General features: G+C 49.7%; 1 protein-coding gene and 2 pseudogenes across 1 annotated transcript; 1 reads left to right on the top strand and 2 right to left on the bottom strand.

The window, feature by feature from the left end:
- Nucleotides 1-19870, bottom strand: part of LOC136570615 (zinc finger protein 850-like) — a 194458-nt pseudogene that overhangs the window by 20676 nt on the left and 153912 nt on the right.
- On the top strand, nucleotides 862-7050 carry LOC136570670 (flotillin-1-like). Its single transcript, XM_066571138.1, has 7 exons — nucleotides 862-998; nucleotides 1648-1723; nucleotides 1809-1899; nucleotides 3446-3589; nucleotides 4687-4806; nucleotides 5391-5486; nucleotides 6045-7050. The coding sequence occupies exons 1-7, from the start codon at nucleotides 956-958 to the stop codon at nucleotides 6312-6314; spliced, it is 840 nt and encodes a 279-aa protein (XP_066427235.1). The 5' UTR covers nucleotides 862-955; the 3' UTR covers nucleotides 6315-7050.
- LOC136570565 (uncharacterized) lies at nucleotides 16584-18089 on the bottom strand (annotated as a pseudogene).

Raw genomic sequence — 19870 nt, 5'->3', positions numbered from 1 at the left:
CAACCATGAGATAATGGTGATAAAGAGATGATTATGACCACGAGATGACCATGACCATGAGATGACCATGACCATAACCATGATATTAATTTGACAGAGCTATGACCATGACTGTGACCATGACTATGAGATGATGGTAATCAGGAATGATATGAGCATTATGGTGAGTTGACTATGAGCATGAGATGATGATGATCAAGAATTGACCATGACCATCATGGTGACACCATGACTGTGATGGTGACACGACTACAACTGTGACATGACCATGAGCATGAGATATTGAGACCAAGAGATGACCATGAGATGACCATGACTATGACCATGACATAACAATGACTGTGAGATGACCATGGCCATGAGGAATTGTGACCAAGAAATGACCACAACATGACCATGACCATAACGTGATCCTGACCATGAGATGACCATGAGCATGAGATGATTGTGATCAAATGACCATCACCATGACCATGACCATGAGATGATTCTGACCATGACACAATTGCGGCCGTGAGATGACCATGATACAATTATGGCCATGAGCTGACATTGAGCTGACCATGAGATGACCACGACCCGGCCATGGTCTGGAGCTCCCCAGACGCCGTCACTGCCCTCACCCCCAGGTTCATCCTTTACTGAAATTGTTCCTTTCCCATGGAAAAGACGGAAATCTGAGCAGGGCGCAGCCAATGGAGCGCCGGGAAATCAGGGACGTGACAGGTTGCCAGGCAGAACAGATTTCCCTTACCCGCCCTTGGCGCGGCAGCCAATGGGAAACCGCGTTTTCGGTGACGTCACCGCGCTAATGCGGAAGTGGCGAGCGCGGGGGCTGCCGGGATCGGGGCGGCGGTCGCGGGTCGCGATTGATCCCGATTGGTTCCGATCGATCCCGACTGATCCTCATCGATCTCCATCGGCTCCCATCGATCCGCGGCCCTTCCCCGCCGCGATGTTCTTCACCTGCGGCCCCAACGAGGCCATGGTGGTGTCGGGTGAGTTCGGGGGGCCCGGGGGCTCCTGGTGACCCTCAGAATTCCTGGGAACCCCCAAATCCCCTCAGAATTTCCCGGGAACCCCCAGAATGCCCCAAAACCTCCCAGGAACCCCCAGAATTCCCCCGAAAATCCTTCCAGGACCCCCGCCAGCGCCCTTCTATCTCCTGGGATTCCCCGGAATTCCCCAAAAACTCCCGGGAAGCCCCAGAATCTCTCCCCTCAAAATCTCCTGGGAACCCCCAAAAACCTCCAAGGAACCCCCAGAATTATCCCCAAAACTCCTGGGAACCCCCCGCCCCCCCCGGACCCCCAAATTCATCCTGGGACTCATTGGACCGGACCCCTCCTAAGCCCCCAAACCCCTCCTGGGACCCCCCAGACCCCTCCCCGAGGGTCCCCCCCATCCATTCTGCCCCACCCCGGGACTCCTGGGGTCTCCCCCCCAAATTTTACCCCAGATTTTACCCCCAATTTCCCCCCTTCAAAACCCCTGAGGTCCCCCCTGACCACCCCAACCCCCTCCAAGCCCCTGCTGGGACCCCCCCGAAACCCGTTCCGGGGATTCCTGAGGGTGTCCCCGTGTCCCCCCGGGGTTTTGGGGTCCCCTCGGGGTTTAGGGTCCCCCCCAGCTCTCGGTGCCCCCCAGGTTTCTGCCGCAGCCCCCCGGTGATGGTGGCCGGGGGCCGGGTGTTGGTGATCCCGTGCCTGCAGCAGATCCAGCGGTGAGGAGGGGCCCGGGGGGGTTTTGGGGGTTCGGGGTGGGGGGGGTTCCCCAGAGATTTGGGGTGATCTCCCCGGCCTCCCCAGGATCTCCCTGAACACGCTGACGCTGCCCGTGCGCAGTGAGAAGGTTTACACCCACCACGGGGTGCCCATCTCCGTCACCGGCATCGCACAGGTACCCCTGGAACGACCCAAAACCACCCCGAAAATACCCCAAAAATGCCCTCATGGACCCCAGAAAATCCCCCATCAGAACTGCCAAGAATCCCCAAAAGTCCCCCAAAATCCCCTCCTAGACCCCCAAAACAGCACAACCCCCCCCCCAAAAATCCCATCCCCCCCCCAGAAAACACCCCCCCAGAAATCCCCCCAGAATTGCTTTCTGTGCCCCCAAAAATCCCCTCCTGGACTGCCAAAAATATCCTAAAAATCCCCCCAAAATCCCCTCCTTGGCTCCCGAAAATCCTCCCTCAGAATCCCCCAAAAGTCCCTTCCTTGACCCCCAAAACCCCCTAAAAATTCTCCCATCAAAACCCCAGAAATCCCCTCCTGGACACCCCAAAATCCCCCCTCGGAATCCCCAAAAATACACTCATGATCCCCCAAAATCCTTCCCGGGATCCCCAAAATGCCCCTCGGTACCTGCAGTCCTCCCCAGACCCCAACACCCCCCTGGGACCCCATCGACCCCATTCAGAGCCCCCAAATATCCACTCAGAACCCCCAAAATCTCTTTGGGAACCCTCAAAATTCCCCTCTGGGACTCCCCAAATCCCCCCAGAACCCCCAAATATCCCACGCGGGTACCCCCAAAACCCCCTCGAGACCCCCAAACCGACACTCTGAAACTCCGAAATCTCCTTAGAACCTCCCAAAAATCCTCCGGGACCCCCAGTTACCCCCCGGGACCCCCCAAAACCCCCCCGGGGCTCCCCTGCCCGAACCAGCCGGGGTGGCATGGCCCTTTTAAGTGAGGTTGTTGTGGGGCCCACCTAAGGGCATTCTTAAAGCGGCGATGGTAGCGGGAAGCGCAAAACAAATCAGGGGAGGAAGGAGCCCTTTAAAGGGGGTTTGGAGTGGTGGGGCCCACCGGAAACACTTGCAGGGTTTAAAAAGGCTCCCAAAAAGGGCATTTAGGGGTGAGGATTCCCTTGAAAGGAGCTCGAAGTTTTGGGGATCCCCAAACCCCTGGGATTGGAGGGGGAATCCTCCTTAAAAGAGGCTTGGAGTGGTGGGGACCCAAAAATTCCTTAAGAGGAGGAAAAACCCTTTAAAAATCCTTTCAAAAAACCTTAAAAATCATTTAAACTCCCTTTAAAGCCTTTATCAAAACCGTGAATAATAAAAAAGGTTTGTGATGGGGCAGCCTTCCTAAACCCTTCTTAAAGGGGTCAAGGTCCAGTCCTTAAAGTGTTTCTGGGTGGTGGGGACACCAAAATCCCACTGGAGGGTCTTGACCTCCCTTAAAAGGAGTTTTTGGTGGTGGGGACCCCTTTAAGAGGGGTAAAACCTCCCCAGAAATGGGCTGGGATTGGTGTGGACCCCTAAATCCTCTCCAAATGGATTATACTCTACAAAGGGCGCTACCCTGGTGATCCACACCCTATCAATCAAACTTCAAAAAGCAATGCCACACCTACCCCTGAAAGGGGCCATGCCAATTTTGGGGGGGTCCCAGGGGTGGCTAGGGGGGTCCCCAGGTGATCCCAGCTCCCCCACAGGTGAAGATCCAGGGGCAGAACAAGGAGATGCTGGCAGCTGCCTGCCAGATGTTCCTGGGCAAGTCGGAGAGCGAGATCGGCCAGATCGCCCTGGAGACGCTGGAGGGCCACCAGCGCGCCATCATGGCCCACGTGACTGTGGAGGTGGGGCTGGGGGAAGCCACGCCCTCTTCGGGGAAGCCACGCCCCTCCCAGGACAGACACACCCATTTGGGATCCAACCAATGCCCCCCGTTTGGGATGGGCCGTGGCCCCTTTAAGAAATCCCAGATCTCAGAAGCCACGCCCCCATTGTGCCAACCTGGATTGACTCACCCCCTCAGGGGGAAGTTGCCATCTCCCCTTGGGCTGGGATGTGGCTCTTTAAGAGATTTCCCCCCATTTGACCCATAAGCTCCACCCCTTGAAAGCCCCCACCCCTGGAGGAGGCCATACCCCCTGTAAAGCCACACCCACAATATGTCACCCTTTTGCTAAAGCCCTGCCCACCAGCACAAGATCCTCCTTCCCTCTAAAGCCATGCCCACTCCTGCCCCACCCCTACCCTAAGCCCTGCCTCCCTTCTTGATCCTGCCCCAGTATAAGCCCCACCCTGTCTCAAAGCCACACCCACCAGACTCCACCCCATGACTCCAGCCATGCCCCTGCATCAAGTCATGTCCCTGCCTTAATCGTGACCCCACCCCTCAATTTAGATCACACCCACTTTGCTCAAGCCACATCCCACCTTAAACCTGATCTCTTTCTGCTTAAGCCACACCCACAGAACCAAACCACGCCCCTGAGATCAAAGCCACACCCCCAGATAGCACTTCCCCTGCCTGGCACCACCCATTGTCTCAAGCCACGCCCCCTGGCTAAACCATGCCCCGCCCACCATCCCTGTGCCTTTTCTCTGCTAAGCCCCACCCCAATAAGCCTGGCCCAATTTAAACTCCACCCCCTTGTCCCCCCCCCCGCTAAGCCCGGGCCCACTAAGCTTCACCCCTGCCCTGCAATGTCCCACCCTATTTGAGCCCCACCCTGCTAAGCCCCACCTACTTGAGCCCCACCCCCCTAAGCTCCACCCCTTTCAGCCCTGCTCTGTTGAGCCCTGCCTAATTTGAGCCCCACCCTACAAAGCCTTGCCCCTTTTAGCACTGAGCCCTGCCCAACTTAACCCCCACTCTTGGGCCCTGCCCAGCCAAGCCCCACCCCCATTTGAGCCCCGCCCTGCTAAGCCCCACCCCGGCCCCGCCCAGGAGATCTACAAGGACCGGCAGAAGTTCTCGGATCAGGTTTTCCGCGTGGCCTCCTCTGACCTGGTGAACATGGGCATCTCCGTGGTCAGCTACACCCTCAAGGACGTGCACGACGAGCAGGTGATGCACCTGGGCATGGCTGGGGACAGCTGGGGACACATCTGGGGACACCTGGCATACCTGGGGACAGCCAGGATACACCTTGGATACACCTGGGAGCAGCTGGGGAGAGCTGGGACACACCCGAGGGGGCAACTGGAGATACCTGGGCACACCTGGGGCACACCTGGGACATAACTGAGACACTCAGGACACACCTGGGACACACTTGGAGATGCCCAGGGACAAGATGGGGACACCTGGGATACACCTGGGTACAGCTGGGGGAGGCTAATACACACCTGGGATACATCTGGGGGGATGGGGTGACACAGGTGTGAAACAGGTGTGACAGGGAGGTGACAGGGGTGTGACATAGGTGATAGGGAGGGGACACAGGTGTGACACAGGTGTGACAGGGAGGTGGCACAGGTGTGACAGGTGTGTCTCTGTGCAGGGTTACCTGCACTCCCTTGAGAAGGGCAGCACAGCGCAGGTGCAGGGGTGACACAGATGGGGACTCAGGTGTGACAGGGAAGAGACACAGGTGTGACACAGGTGTGACAGGGAGGTGACACGGGTGTGACAGGTGTGTCCCCGTGCAGGATTACCTGCGCTCCCTCGGGAAGGGCCGCACGGCGCAGGTGCAGCGCGACGCCCGCGTGGGAGAGGCCGAGGCCAAACGCGACGCCGGGATCCGCGTGAGTGACACCGGGGACATTGGGGACATTGGGGACACCCCTGGAGACACACCTGGGGGCAGCTGGGTCACCTTCCTGTCAGTCACCCCCCACTATTCCCAGTGCCCTCCAGTGCTCTCCCTGTGGGTCCCAGTTCATCCCAGTGCTCCCAGTACCCCTGACAGTCCCAGTACCCCGTTCCCCAGTGCCCTCCCAGTGCTGTTCATTTCCCATTCCAGTCTGTCCCAGTCCCTCCCAGTGTCCCCAGTACCCCATTCCCCAAACTGCCCCAGTACCCCCAGTACTCTCCCAATACCCCACTAATCCCACTCCAGCACCTCCCAGTTCTTGTCCAGCTCCTCCCAGTACCCTCAGTACCCCAGTCCCTCCCAAGTGCTCACAGTGCCTTTCTAGTCCCGTTCCAGTTCCTCCCAGTCTCTCCCAGTCTCTCCCAGTCCCCCCATTCCCCAAGTGCCCCAACACCCCCTGTACACCCCGTGCTCCCAGCACCCCATTCCCCAGTCCTTCCCAGTCCCTCCCAGTCCTTCCCAGTCCCTCCCAGTGCCGCTGTCCCCACAGGAGGCGCGGGCGCGGCAGGAGCAGGTGTCGGCGCAGCTGCTGAGCGAGGAGGCCACGGCGCGAGCCCAGCGCGACTTCCAGGTGGCCCAGGCTGAGTGTGATGGAGCCGTCAGCGCCCGCAGGGCCACGGCTGAGCTGGCCTTCCAGCTGCAGGTGAGGCCACACCTGGACAGGGAACACAGCTGGGACAGGGAGCAAACACACCTGGGACAGGTAACACCTGGGAGTGTCACAGGGCCATGGCCTGTCTGGTGTTTCAGTTACAGGTAACTCACACATCTGGGGATAGGTAGCAAACACACCTGGGGGGGCTGGAATGGGGCCTGGGAGCTCACCTGGAGCACCTGGAACCTTCCAGAACACCTGGAACCTCCAAATGCTGGGGTTTTCTCCCAAATTTGGGTCTCTTGGGTCACCTGAGGATGCCCCCAGGCTGCCTGAGCTCCCCCTAGAGATAGCTGGCCCCCCCTGCCTGGTGTCATCACATTCCCTGTGATCCATGTTGGGAACACTCCTGGCTGCTTCTCCTTTTGGTTTGGCCTTAATTTTCCTCTGCTTCACCTTCATCCTTTAAAAACACCCCAAACTGGGTTAAATGAAGGAAATTGATCGAATATATCTGCAGTTCCACAATTTCTCAGTTGTTTTAGAAGGAATTTAGGATTTGGGGACTCGTTCTGTGTGGAGTGCTGCTGTTGATAAGAGGCAGGAATTTGATCTCACCCTTCTTGTGTTGCTGAGAACTCCTCCCCTGACCCAAACCCCAACTCCACCCTTGGGATACCCTATAAAAACTCCATGGCCCTGCCTTTGCCCTGTCTTTGGGGGGTAAGAAATGGATTCCCAGAGGATCAGCCCTTTTCTCACTGGATTCCAAAGGATCAGCCTCATTCTCTACTGGATTCCCAGAGGATTCTGACTCTGTCACATCTTTTTTTTTTGTTTGTACTACTGCATTTGTATTTTTAATTTTTCCTAATAAAGAACTGTTATTTTTGCTCCCATATCTTTGCCTGAGAGCCTCTTAATTTCAAACTTAATTATAATTTTTATAGTTGTTTATTCTTATTGATGATGATGATGATGATGATGATGATGATGATAATAATAATAATAATAATAATAATAATAGTAATAATAATAATAATAATTTTTTCAAAGGGAGGAAGATTACATTTTCCATTTCAGTGGAGGCTCCTGAAATGAGGAGACACCCCCAAGGACGGGCCATGAAAAATAGTTCCTGAAATATGTAAATGAGTTTATCAATATGCATGAGGGTCTATGAATATGCAACAGGCTGATGGAATTAAAACCAGATTAATATAAGGGGTGTACCTGAAAATAATTGGGGGGTCTTGGTGGACATAACAACCTTTGCTCGATGGTCCTTGTCTCCCATGACATCAGCCTGTTGCATATTCATAGACCCTCATGCATATCCATAAACTACTTTTCATATTCCAGGAACAAAATTGGCTTCATCCGGTTTGGGGGTCCCACCCCCCTCCCAGCTCAGTTTTGGGATCCCATACCCCTCCCAGCTTAATTTGGATGTCCCATTTCCCTCCCAGCTCAATTTTGGGGTCCCACCCCCCTCCCTTCCCCACTCTCCCTCCCCTTTCCAATCCTTCCCCCTGTCCCCTCCCGCGTGTATGGTTTTGGGGGCTCCAGGCCCCTCCTGCTCGGTTTTGGGGTCGCAACCCCGTTTTGGATTAATTTGGGGTCCCCAGCCCATCCCCAGGGTCACCTTCCCCGCCTCCCCAAATTGCGCTCCTGGCAACTGATGAGTCATCAGCGAGACACGCTCTGATTGGCTGGAAATTACCCCGCGCGGTCTGTGAGTGTTTACCGCAGTGAGAGGCCTTGGTCTGTGCCTGGCACCTGATGAGTCAGAGTCGGCCCGGGCGCTGATTGGCTGAAAATGGCTGAGCGAGGCCAGTGCTCTTAGTTTCTGCCCAGCAAGTGGATCGTCATCACTGCCGCGCGTTCTGATTGGTCGGGATCTGTTTCGGGGTGGGAACAGGAGGAACTGGGGTTACTTGGGGTTTCTTTGGGTTTATTTAGTGATTGTTTGGGGTTTATTTGGGGTTATTTATGGATTATTTGGGCTTTATCTTCGGTTTTACTTGGTTCATTTCTGTTTATTTGGGGTTATTTGGAAGTATTTGGGTTAGTTTGGGCTTATTTGGGTTTATTTGGAATTGTTTGAGGTTCTTTGGGTTTATCTTGGCATTTTTTAGGTGTATATGGCATTTTTTAGGTGTAATTGAAATAATTTGGGGTTTTATGGGTTTAATTTAGGGTTTTTTTTGGTTTTTTGTGGTTATTTGGATTTGTTTGGGGTTATCTGGGGGACTTTTGGGTATTGTTTGGGTTTTTTGGGGTTATTTGGGGTTTATTTCGAGTGTTTTGGGGTTATTTGAGTTATTTGGGGTCATGTGGAGTCAAAAGTTCCGGGAATGTTTCTCCTGCAAAAATATGGGAATTTTTCCATAAAAATCTGAGAGTTTATCTCCAAAAAACTGGGAATGTTCCCTTAATAATCCCGGACTTTTCCCAGCCAATAGCGGCGCGCTCCGCCCCAAACCATCCAATCACCGCGGGTCTCCCCTCAGGAAGAGCGGCCTCCCCGTGCGCCGATCCAACCAATAACTGCACGCCTCCCCTCAGACAAGCCCGCCTCCACACGCGCCGGACCAACCAATCACGGCAGGTATCCCCTCAGCTACTGCCGCCTCTCTGGAGCCGAACCAACCAATCACCGCGCGCCTCCCTTCGTCAAAGCCCGCCTCCCCGCCCCTCTCCTGTCAATCACCGTGCCCTCTATGAAACCAACCAATCACCGGGCGTCTCCCCTGATCCACTTCTGCCCTCCCCGCGCCGCTCCAGCCAATCAGAGCCGAGCCCGAACCGGCGCCCCCTGACCCCGGCCCCGGGCATGGAGCGGGCGCCCCCTCCCCCCCACCGCCCCCCGGGACCCCCTCAGGGACCCCCGGGAGCCGCCCCGGGCTCGGGCGGGTCCTGCGGGAGGCGCTGGAGAGAGCGGGGGAGGCTCTGGGAGAGGACGGGGGGCTCCGGGAGCTGCTGAGGAGGCGCAGGAACAGGTGAGGGGTCCTGGAGGAGTCGTAAGGGGAATTTGGGGAGGGGTCTTGAGGACATTTGGGGGAGATTTGGGGAGGGTGTTGGGGCAACTTGAGGGGGTTTTAGCGGGGTCTGGGGGTGCTGTGGGGGCTTTGGGGGGGAATTTGGGGAGGGGTCCTCGGGGGCTGTCACGATCCGTCCTCACGGACGGGTTTCGTGATGGTTCGTGGATTTGATCTCAGGGTGCAAAAAGAACCAACACGGTACAAGGGGGTTTGCAATGATAATCGAAAGAAATGCACCTTTATTGAATGTCCCCAGCAAAATGCGATAGAAGGATTAAGGGAGAGAAAAAGATAGAGGAAGGAAGAGAGAGACAAAAGAGAGAGAGAGAGAGAGAGGGGGATAGAGCTACCAAACGTAGAGACGAAGTCCTTTGGTCCAGTCCAGTCAAGGATCCGCCTGTTATGTCAGGGAGATCTCCAAGTCTCTGGCTAACTCAGAGGTTTTTATGATGATAACTCTATTGGAAATTGCGAGGAGGGGGAAACAGATACAATAAGGAATAGATGTAGCAGGTAGTCCATGTTCTCAGCAGTAAACGAGAGCCATTGTGTTCTTGGTCCAGCGGTCACAACCTGCAGGCAAACATCTCGCTTTGGTCAGCTTGCCTCCCCCACACAGCTGCCCCGGGCTGGGGGTTTCAGTCCCAGTCCTTGGAAGGAGCAGAGGGGCCTTTTCACATGGGGGTTTCGTGTCTCACTCCTTGATGGAGAGGCTCCTTACATCTCAGTCTGTCTGTCACGGTGGTTGTAAAACAGGTGAGGGTCTTCTGTGTGGGGACCACCCAGAACTCAGGAGAAGTCCAGCCAGGCCGAGAGGTGGGACAGCTCCCAAGGCTGTTGTTGCACAAAGGGCACGGTGCTTCCTTCTTCTTCTCATTGGGCTCAGTGTAGCACACAGCAAACAACACCTGTGCAAACAATGGCTTGGCAACGCTCTCAGGTCTCAGGCACATGACTTTCTCCCTTGGAGCCAGAGATTTAAGACAGGGGGGGTCTTCTCTTCAGTGGTCCCCCAATGACAATCGTGAGGGAGATGAGGGGAAATTCGGACAGACTCTCACACGACCCCGTGACTCACGATTGTCTTGAGGGATCTTCATCAGCAGAACTCTGGAGTGTCGCTGATGGGTCTGCAGAACTCGCCGTACGTTGGTAGTATAACCCGGAAAAATAGGGACAACAGAAAGAGAGGAAAAAGAGAGAGAGAGAAGGAAAAGAAAGGATAGGAAATGGAAGTGGAAAAGGGAAAAAATAAACAAGCATAATTAATATTGCTTATCATAACAATTTTCACAAATGGTTGATTAATTAAACAATATTACTTTTATAACAATTTTCAAATGGTTAAAACAAGTTACAAATAATCAAAAGCAAATGCAATAAACAAATGATAATACAAGCATTAACTTTAAAAAATGATTTTCTAAAACAATTTACTAAAAATGGAAAGTAATTCCCACAAAATCATAAATGGAAATTAGGATTATTCCAAAACACATATGCTTCATTCATAATTGCCTTGTGTCAAAGGCTTGGGGATGTCCACAGTGCATGGGACATCAGCCAAGTTGTGTGCATTAACTATAGACGTCAATCTTGTCAGCTGTTTCATGCTCCAATTCATAACGAATGGGACTGCTGATAAAATAAAACCAAGCAGAATTGGTATCAAAAGGATAACAATGGGATGACACAGACTGCTCAGGACACCCGTGGCAGTAGGAGACCACCTAAAAGAGTATCCCACCACCTGTGCTCGGCATCTTTCTCCACCCTTTCCATGACACGGGGTATCTGTCTCACATTGTGATGAACAGTCACCAGGGCTTTCTGTGCGTTTTTCTCAATCTTCTCAAGGATTTCCACTAAGTCTCGATGGAGCAGCAGTTGTCTTACCAAAGTGAGATCCATCCCAATAGGCATAGGCATCAGTTTGTGAATCAGTGTGTAGTTGGATTGCAATAGGTAGTGAGAGGTAACTGGAGCTTCATAAAAGAAATCACATCCTGTAATCTTGGTAAAGTTACAAGCACAAAAATTTGTATGATTTTTGGTATCTACTACAACATTTTCTATGAATACCAAATCACAAGCAGTTCTGAAGCATGCACACCTGTTGCCTATATATACAAGGACTGTTTCAGAAGTCTCATTAGGATGAATTTCAAAATGACAGATATTTTGCTCTGTGTCTAAACAAATGTCTTGAGCTGTGATTGCATTGCTTTCACAGATGAGCCCTTGTTGTTCTCAGGCAATACAAGGTTCCAAATTAATAGTTTGCTATTTCTCACCAATTTGACGGGCCCATTCCCAATGCTCATAAGGATAGAGAACAGCTCCATCATCATTCAGCCCTAATGCAATCATAGGAAATATCAAACGCACTGAGGCATTATGTATGGTTAACACAAAAGCCATGGCTGTGTTTGTAATGGGATTGTAAGTAAAATTCACCAGGTTCCACCAGGATTGGAATTCTCTTTCAAAATCAGTGGCATTGTCCCAAATTATTTTCCCAATTTCAGTAGGAAAAGTGCCTTCTTCACCTTCTCTTATCATTGAGGCAGCAACTGACTGCATCCACAATTGTGCCTGGATACAGCTGAGAGCCAAAGAAATGTTGTTTTGTGTAGCACCGAGTGCATCATTTACCAATTTGTGGTCATTTACATTTACCTTTTCCCAATTTGGCAAAATGTTTGATAGCAGCCACTGGTGTGTTCCTGAAGCCAATGACTGCAGTGGTTGTTTTAATTTGGTCAAATCTCTAGTTGTAGCAGCCAATTTTATTCATTAATACTTCTGAATCAATACTCTTTAGAATTCCCAATCCTGTTCCCACAACACCGGTTATGTCTCTTAGCGTCCGTCTTTTAAAAGAGTTCCGCTTTTGCAACCAGGTCATCCAACCCTCAAAGGAAGTTTGCAAAAAAGGCGAACAGGCCGGCTGAATTTCTGAGACATTACTTTGCATCAGCAATTTGACTTGTTTAAGAGACCATGCCGGATTGAACAGTATTTGTTGTTGTCCTGTTTTCCTAATTATATCTGGTCCATTTTCAAAAATTCTTGGGCTAAGCATAAGTGGTGGTTGGGCTGGAGTGGTGGTGGTGGAGTTGGGCTATAGCATTTACTATAAACTTAAAATTTTTTGGACCAAAGACAAACCTCTTCTATGGTTTGTGCCAATGTAAAATTGTGCCAACAATCCTGTAAGCTTGGGTGCGTACAAACCTTTTCATGCTTATTTGTTTGATCTGTCAAAACACCGATTGAGGTTGCGTTACTATGGATAGTTCCATTAATCATTTGGATCCTATACTAATTTTTTTCCCCACTATCCCTTGAAGCTGCCAGGTTTTTTGGTTTTCCCATTCCTGCCTAGTGTATATCTGATTTTCATGCATAATGACAGTTGATAGGTTTAAATCCCTCACATTTCCCATGGATCTGGAAAAATGAACAAAAGCCTGGGACCAAGGCCATTCAGTATCAAGTTGACTAAGGGTGCTCTCAGTCCTTTCTACCCACTGGGGTGTGACTACTGTACTCAATGTGGACTTTGTTATAGCATTTATCTTAAATTTGTAAACCAGGCCTTTTAAACTTTATGGATTTGTCAAGTTATTTTGCCAACGGCGTGTCACATAAGTTGGTTTGGCTAAAGTAAAATTATGCCAGCAGTCAGTTGATTAATTTCTACAATCCTTTGTAATTGCATTGTTGGTTCTGGGCCCTAAAGTGTAGTTACCAACGTACTCCTGCTGGCAGCACAGAGTGAGGGGAATTTGTTTGGTACACTCCCACTTAGTCGTAGGACACAGTTCTGTTGTAGGGATGTGCAAATAGTTTTTTCCATCTGGTTCTAAAAAATTTCCGGCACCTGCAATGGAGGTGGCTTTCTCATAGAGAGATCCTTCCACTTTTCTGCACGCTACCACAATCGACTCACCAATTGTTCCAGTTAGGGTTCTAGTCCAGTCCTTCTGATCCCATCCCCACTCACTTGGGCGATATATCTCAGAGTCATGCAGCACTATAGGCTCTAGGTTCAGGTGGCGACCCTTGGGATATGATCCTAGAACATTAGTGTGATGGATGGTAGCTTCAGACCACGACCACTCAGCAGGATTCTGTCCACGGAATTGTGGTAGGATGCAGAAAAGTATCACCAGTGTTATCATGGTTCAGATGATCCTCATGACCCTCAGGGTTCTTCTGTAAAAGTAAACACAACAGAATCCTGCTACTAAGGGACAGAAAAAGTTAGAATGATGGAATTATCCAGTGTGTATTTATCCGATGCTCTCTCCCTAGAGCATCAGAGGCTACCCATGCATGTTTATTCAGAGGGGTTTTTAGCACTAGTGGTACTTCCCCTACAGTAGGGAGGTCCACCAGAACAGGTTGTCCAGGGTAATGTGCTGGAATCTTGAAATCAGCTGGTCTCCCTAGAGAGGCAATTATGCTTGGAGCTATGGGGCAAAAAACAGTGATTTTGGGACACCCATTTACTCCCCATCTGTCATTCACACTTTTCACAGCTTCCCATAACCGAACATCCCAATTTCCCTCCTCTGGTTTCAAAAGTCATTCCAAAAGACCATTGGTCCTTTCCACGATCCCGTTAGCTTGAGGGTAGTAAGGGGTGTGAAAAGTCCATTTAATTCCTTCATTTTTTGCCAAATCCTGTACAATTCTAGCAGTGAAGTTGGACCCATTATCAGATTGAATTTCCTGTGGTTTTGGGAAAATTCCAAACCATCCCTGCAATGCTTTAACAGTATTATCTCCTGTAGCTCTTTTAAAAGCATTGGCCTGGACCATCCCAGATACAATTTCTACTCCTACCAGCACAAAGTGTTTAACTCCTGACTTCTTAAAGGGTCCAATATAGTCTACCTGCCACGCGTCCCATAAGCCTTTACCCTTTCTGAAATGCAGAGGGTCATCTTCCAAAGGATGTCTCTCCAGTCTCCAGTCTGCGATTGCTCACAGGCTGATACGCATGTTTTACACCTTTCCTTGGTGACAGGCCAACGCTGGGCCAGAGCTTCCTTGTACAAATCTTTCACACCTGTGTGCTGTCTTTTTACATGCAGCCATTCTAATAGTTGATCCCAGTCCTCTGTAATTTGTTCCTTTTCAGGGGACTTAGTCTTGCTAAATCATCAGCTTTATTGTTCCACTCTCCTGCTGGATTTCCATCTGTCTGATGAAAGGCTGCCCACCCCAACAAAGTTCCCTTGGCGTGTGATGTTCAAAATTTCTTGCCACTTTTCCTTTTACCATACTGGAATTCTGTTAACTTCCCAATCATTTTGCTGCCAAAAAGGAAGCCACTCAGTACATCCTTTATACACAGCATAGGAGTCCGTGTAGATGCAGACAGGAGAGGTATTCTGTACCTCATGTTGGAAAGCACTCCAAACAGCTCTCAGCTCCCCAACCTGAGCACTGCCTTCTCCCTCGGTAATGATTCGTTCACCAGAGGAAATGTGGAGGGCTGCTGCCCTGTATCTCCACACCTTCCCCTCCCGTTTAGCAGAGGCATCAGGGAACCAAGAATTTGCTGATCGTTTGGGGGAGAAAGGAGGGGATGTTTTAATTACAGAGGCAGGTTTGTCATGGCTGCTGCCCAAATTCTCAGTTTCTTGGATCGCTAAATTTTTTACAGCATCTTCTGTTATTGAGAAAATGTTACAGTATTGTTCAATCTGAGCATACCAGTTTGCAACTGAGGCCCTTTGGGGGCCTGTGTTGGGGGCGGGGAGGGAGGTCCCAGTAGTGACTGTCTTAATAACTTTGAAAGGGCCTCTCAAGGCAACTGGTTGTTGTCGTGCAATTTTTTCCACTTCTATGAAAGCTAAGCTAACCACAAACAATCCTTTTTCCCAGGTAGTGTATCTTTTCTCAGCATCTTTGAAACCATGGGAATGGAAACCAGGAGGCCGCATCGGACCCTCAGGACCCTGCTGCCAAATGTGTACTGACAGCCCTGAGGAGGCAAATCCCCATTGCAGCTGAAAGGGATCTGTGGGATGGACAGGGTCCAGTGCTTGGTGAGCTGTTGCTTCAAAAAACAGCAATTGCAATGCTTCCTCCTGAGAAGGAGTCCAATCCCATTTCACCCCGTTTGCTCAGCAAGTCATAAAGGGGCCTGGCAATTATTGAAAGATCTGGAATGTGTTTTCTCCAGAGCACTAATAATCCTAGAGCTTGCAGGAGATCTTTCCTGGATTCAGGCATTTTGATCTGATCTAAAGAGGTTAGGATATCAGGTGGAATACATGTCATACCTCCTTTTCCAGCAAATTCCCAAAAACTTCACTTCCTGAGAAGACTTCTGAATTTTCTCTGGGGGCATCTGCAAATCAAGACTTTCTAAGTGAGAGATTATTTTCTGCTGATGTTTCCCTACTACCTCTATTTCACACCCCCACCCCCCCCCCCCAGAATGTCATCAATGTATTGATAAACAGCTACAGGATCAGGTTTGGGTATTTTTTCTAATTCCTGGGCTAAAGTAGGATGGGCCAAAGTGGGGGAGTGTTTGTAGCCTTGGGGAAGCCTAGTGAAAGTGTATTGCTGTCCTTCCCATGTGAAGGCAAATCGGTCCATATCTTCTGGCTGTATCATAAAAAACATGTCTTTGACATCTATAGTTGCCATGATTGAGTGAGCTTTTTCTTGAATTGATGTCATTAATTCAGCCAAATTTGGGACCGCTGCTGTAAGAGGGTCTGTGTTGGCATTAAGCCTGCAGAAGTCTACTGTCAGCCTCCACTTCTCATTGGGTTTCCAAACTGGCCACACTGGCAAGTTGAAAAGAGAATGGGTATTGACTATCACTCCTTGGTCTCACAAGTCCTGTATAACTGGTTTGATGCCCTCTTTGGCACCAGAATGTAGAGGGTATTGTTTTACATGAGTAATTTTGCTAGACAGTGAGGAGGATGCAGCTTGGAGCAGTCTAATGTTAAGACGTGGCACACCAAATGACCACAGGAATCCCTCAGAATCTTCCCACTGCCTCCCAGCAATAACATCCATCCCTAATAAATTGTTTGGAATATCCCCAATTTTGACAACTAATTGATTCTCTTCTCCATGGAGCGTGAGTTTTACTAAGGCCACATTCATAGATTCTGTAGTTCCTAGGGCATTTAAAGCACATCATTGTTTCTTTGTTGGAACAATTCTACACTTCTGGGCATCCTTTTTGTTAGTGCAGAGATTTGTGCCCCAGTGTCAATCAGAAAGGTTACAAGTGCCTGTTTGAGGCCTGTGATAGCTGTGATCAATATATCTCCTGATTTATGTTTAGTGAGCATTCTCAGATCCATCCATGCTCCAGCCCTTTGCTCACCTATAAGGGATGGAGAGCCTAGTTTCTCTGGTTCTGTGTTTGCTTTGGCTCACATCCTAAATTCTGAGGGAGAGGCTGGGAGAGGGTTTGTTTTGGCTCACTGGCTGGATTCTGAGAAGGGAGGGGTGCACTGGGTTGAACTGATAAATTCGGTTTTCCATAGTGCCAATTAGTTATTATTTTCTGTAATTTATCAAGGGGCAAACCATCCATCACCTCTCTGGGGACCCCCCTTTTAACTTCCAACAACCACCAACGTTGGCAGTTAGAGATCTGTTTTCCCTTCCCTAAATTTTCACCGTGAGGAGCCCTGATAAACCAAACACCATTTGTATTTTCTGATTTCTCCTCCAGGGTTTTTACAGGTCCATATCATCTACTGTAATTAATCAAATCTACTGCAACCTCGCTCCATGTCCAAACTTTACGGCTACTGGCAGGTGAATCAGATTGAGAAGCTGGGGGCTGTGAGGGGATGGAGTATGGAGTGAAACCAGGATCAGTAGATCCAGTTTGGTCAGTGGGGTTACCAAGGAATCTATCTAGTCTCTCTACGGGACCCAAGGCCATTATGGTTTTCTGTAAAGTAATTGCTATAGGTTTAGGAAGCCCTCAAATTAAAGGAGTCATAATTTCAGGCTTTACAGGTAATTGCACTGGTGACTGAAAACCAGGAATCAACCTTTTTCATGAATCATTTGCAGGCAGGTGGCTTTGTGGGCGCCTTCCAAAAGCTGGTCGGGGGCACTGACTATAGCTAAAGGGTCTCCCCTTTCCAAAGGATTAATTCCCCCGGCCCAGAAAGGCACACATTGTGTCAGGGACCACGTGTCACGCTCATCTCCTGTTGTTAGGAAAACTCCATGTCCCCAGTACCCACTGGCCTCCTGTTCAGTTAATTTAATTTGATCTCCACCAGTGATGGACACTTGGAAGACATATTCTGCCTCCGATTCTTGTGGGAGGCACCCAAATTCTTTCTTCAGCTTAGTCAATTTGGTAGTGCTGAATGGTATTTGTTTAGTTGTGATATGTGGTTCAAAATCTTCATCATTAATATAATTATATTCTGTTTTAACCAAGGGTCTCAAATGAGGGCAGCAGTTTTCTCCACAGTTTTTTACTGCTTCTAGTTCCTTATGGGGATAAATCTGTTTAATGTGAGGAGTTTCTTTTCCTCTGCCTGTGTTGAGGAATCAGCATTCAGTGAATTCTTAACGTGTTCCTCTCTAAGGGCAGCTCATAACAGATGGATCTCATTTCTTTCTTCAATTAATTGTTTTTGCCAAATTTCAACTAGGCTTTGAAGGGAGTCCATTATAGCTTTTTCCTCACTTCTTCACTTTAAGAGAGTTTTTATAGCTGCTGTGAGACAAGCTCCCAAAACTGAGCAGAGAATAGTTTTATTTTTGCCCAGTTTGACTTTTGTTTCATTTTGTAAAGAACATACTCTATCAATAACATTTTCCAAATTAAATCAGTTACTTTGCGCCCGTTCTTCTCCTCCGGGAGAAGGTTTGGCATTGTGTTTGGCTAGTAGAGCATAAAATTCAGCTTTAACTTTTGCGCTGAGGTTTTCCATCATTTTGTGAAGGGACCAAAACCATGACAGGGAGGTGTAGACTTAAGGTACACAACCACACAGCCTCTGCTGTGTTTCCCTTGCTTCCCTGGGTGGGTGAAGAGACTAAAAGTGCCTGGGAGGTTCTACTCAGTTACTTCAAGTAGTCCCTTCACTTCCCAGACAGTCCAGATTCACACATACACAAAAACAGTTTCCCTTTTTGCACTAAGAGATCTTTTGTGAAATTCTGAAGGCAGAGCCCTCAATTGAGTATGGGGGTGCTTTTCACCTAGGCGTGTGCAGTTTGTGGGAAATTTGAGTCACTCCCTTTCCTTTTTAGACAACCGCTCACCCCTTTCAGGGTATCGGGCTCAGTGTGGCTGGAGTGAAACATCCTTTCCCTGTTACAGACTACACACAACCCTGCAAACCCCTCTGTCTGTCAGAATCCTGTCCATGACGCCAATTTCATGTCACGATCCACTCGTACAAGTGGGGTTGTGATGGTTCATTAACTGATCTCAGAGTGCAAAAACAACACAGAGGGGATTTCAATCTTGATCAAAAGAAATGCACCTTTTATTGAGTGCCCACAGCAAATGCGATAGAAAGATTAGAAAGGAGATAAAGGATAGAGGGAGAGAGAAAAAGACCGGGGTGGGAATAGCTACCAATGGAGAGACAAAATCCTCGTGGTCCAGCCAATAGATCCATCTTGTCACGTTGGGGAGAATCTCAAAATCTTTGGTTAACTCGGGGGTCTTTTATAGTCATCCACCAAGGGGAGAACAGATAAAAGACAATGGAGAATTAGTCTGTTGAAAATGAGTAAGACAGTCCATGTTCCAAAACAGGACAAATCAATCTCAGCGGTGAGCGAGACCCATTGTTTTCAGGATTGGTGTCTATGAGAAACCAGTCTTGGTCCAGCAAACACACCTGCAGGCAACACTTGGCAAACATCCCACTTCAGTCAGGCCAGTGCCCCTGTGTTAGAATTTTAAGGGTCTCAGTCTCAGTCCTTGGGAGGAGGCTTCCCTTACAGCGCTTGTGAGGCAGATGAGGGATCTTCTATGGGGGGATCACCAGAGTTACCCCAGAAAGTTCATCTGGCCAAGAGGTGGGGAAATTCATGGGCCATTGTGATGAGCGGGGATCGTGAAGCAGGTGTAAGTGTACAGAGCAAGCCGCTCCCTGTCAGCCCCTGCTCGAAGCAGTTGTAACGTGGGGGCACAGCAAGCACAGCTGCAAACAATCACTTGGCGAGCATCCACCCCAACCAGGCCAGAACTCCAGCCAGGGTCTTCAGGGTCTTCCTCTCTGTCCTTGTGACGGTCGTGAGGCAAATGAGGGAAACTTTGGACCGTCTCTTACAACAGTTTACTTTATCTCTTCCTCAACAATCCCCCCTCTGGGAGATATCTTCTGTTATTGGGCCCTTGAGTGTCACTGCATGACTGATAACAATTTCATCATCTCATTGTGAGATGCTCCGGCCAGAGGGAGGAGCCAAGCATTCTTCCTGGATATAATTTGACATTTGGAAGAAGAGAGACAGCCTTTTCCCACTGGATTCCCAGAGGAGCAGCTTTCTTTTCCACTGCATTCCCAGGGGAAGTCCAGGCCCATCTACGCCACCACTGGACCTTGAGAGGAAAACTCCACCCTTCTACAGGATCACTGCTTCAACAAAACCCCACCTGTCACTCCAGGAGCACTGCAGCCTCCATTTAATTGGACT

The sequence above is a fragment of the Molothrus aeneus genome, unplaced genomic scaffold (assembly GCF_037042795.1).
Source record: "Molothrus aeneus isolate 106 unplaced genomic scaffold, BPBGC_Maene_1.0 scaffold_35, whole genome shotgun sequence".
Classification (NCBI taxonomy): Eukaryota; Metazoa; Chordata; class Aves; order Passeriformes; family Icteridae; genus Molothrus; species Molothrus aeneus.
This window is presented reverse-complemented; position numbering and strand designations above follow the sequence as displayed.

What these genes read in the sequence shown, in the direction of transcription:
- LOC136570670 (XM_066571138.1), top strand. Translation starts at nt 956, where the DNA reads ATGTTCTTCACCTGCGGCCCCAACGAGGCCATGGTGGTGTCGG. An exon ending in TGCCTGCAGCAGATCCAGCG is followed by an intron (nt 1,724 to 1,808) that starts GTGAGGAGGGGC and finishes CGGCCTCCCCAG; the next exon opens with GATCTCCCTGAACACGCTGA. An exon ending in TGGCCCACGTGACTGTGGAG is followed by an intron (nt 3,590 to 4,686) that starts GTGGGGCTGGGG and finishes GGCCCCGCCCAG; the next exon opens with GAGATCTACAAGGACCGGCA.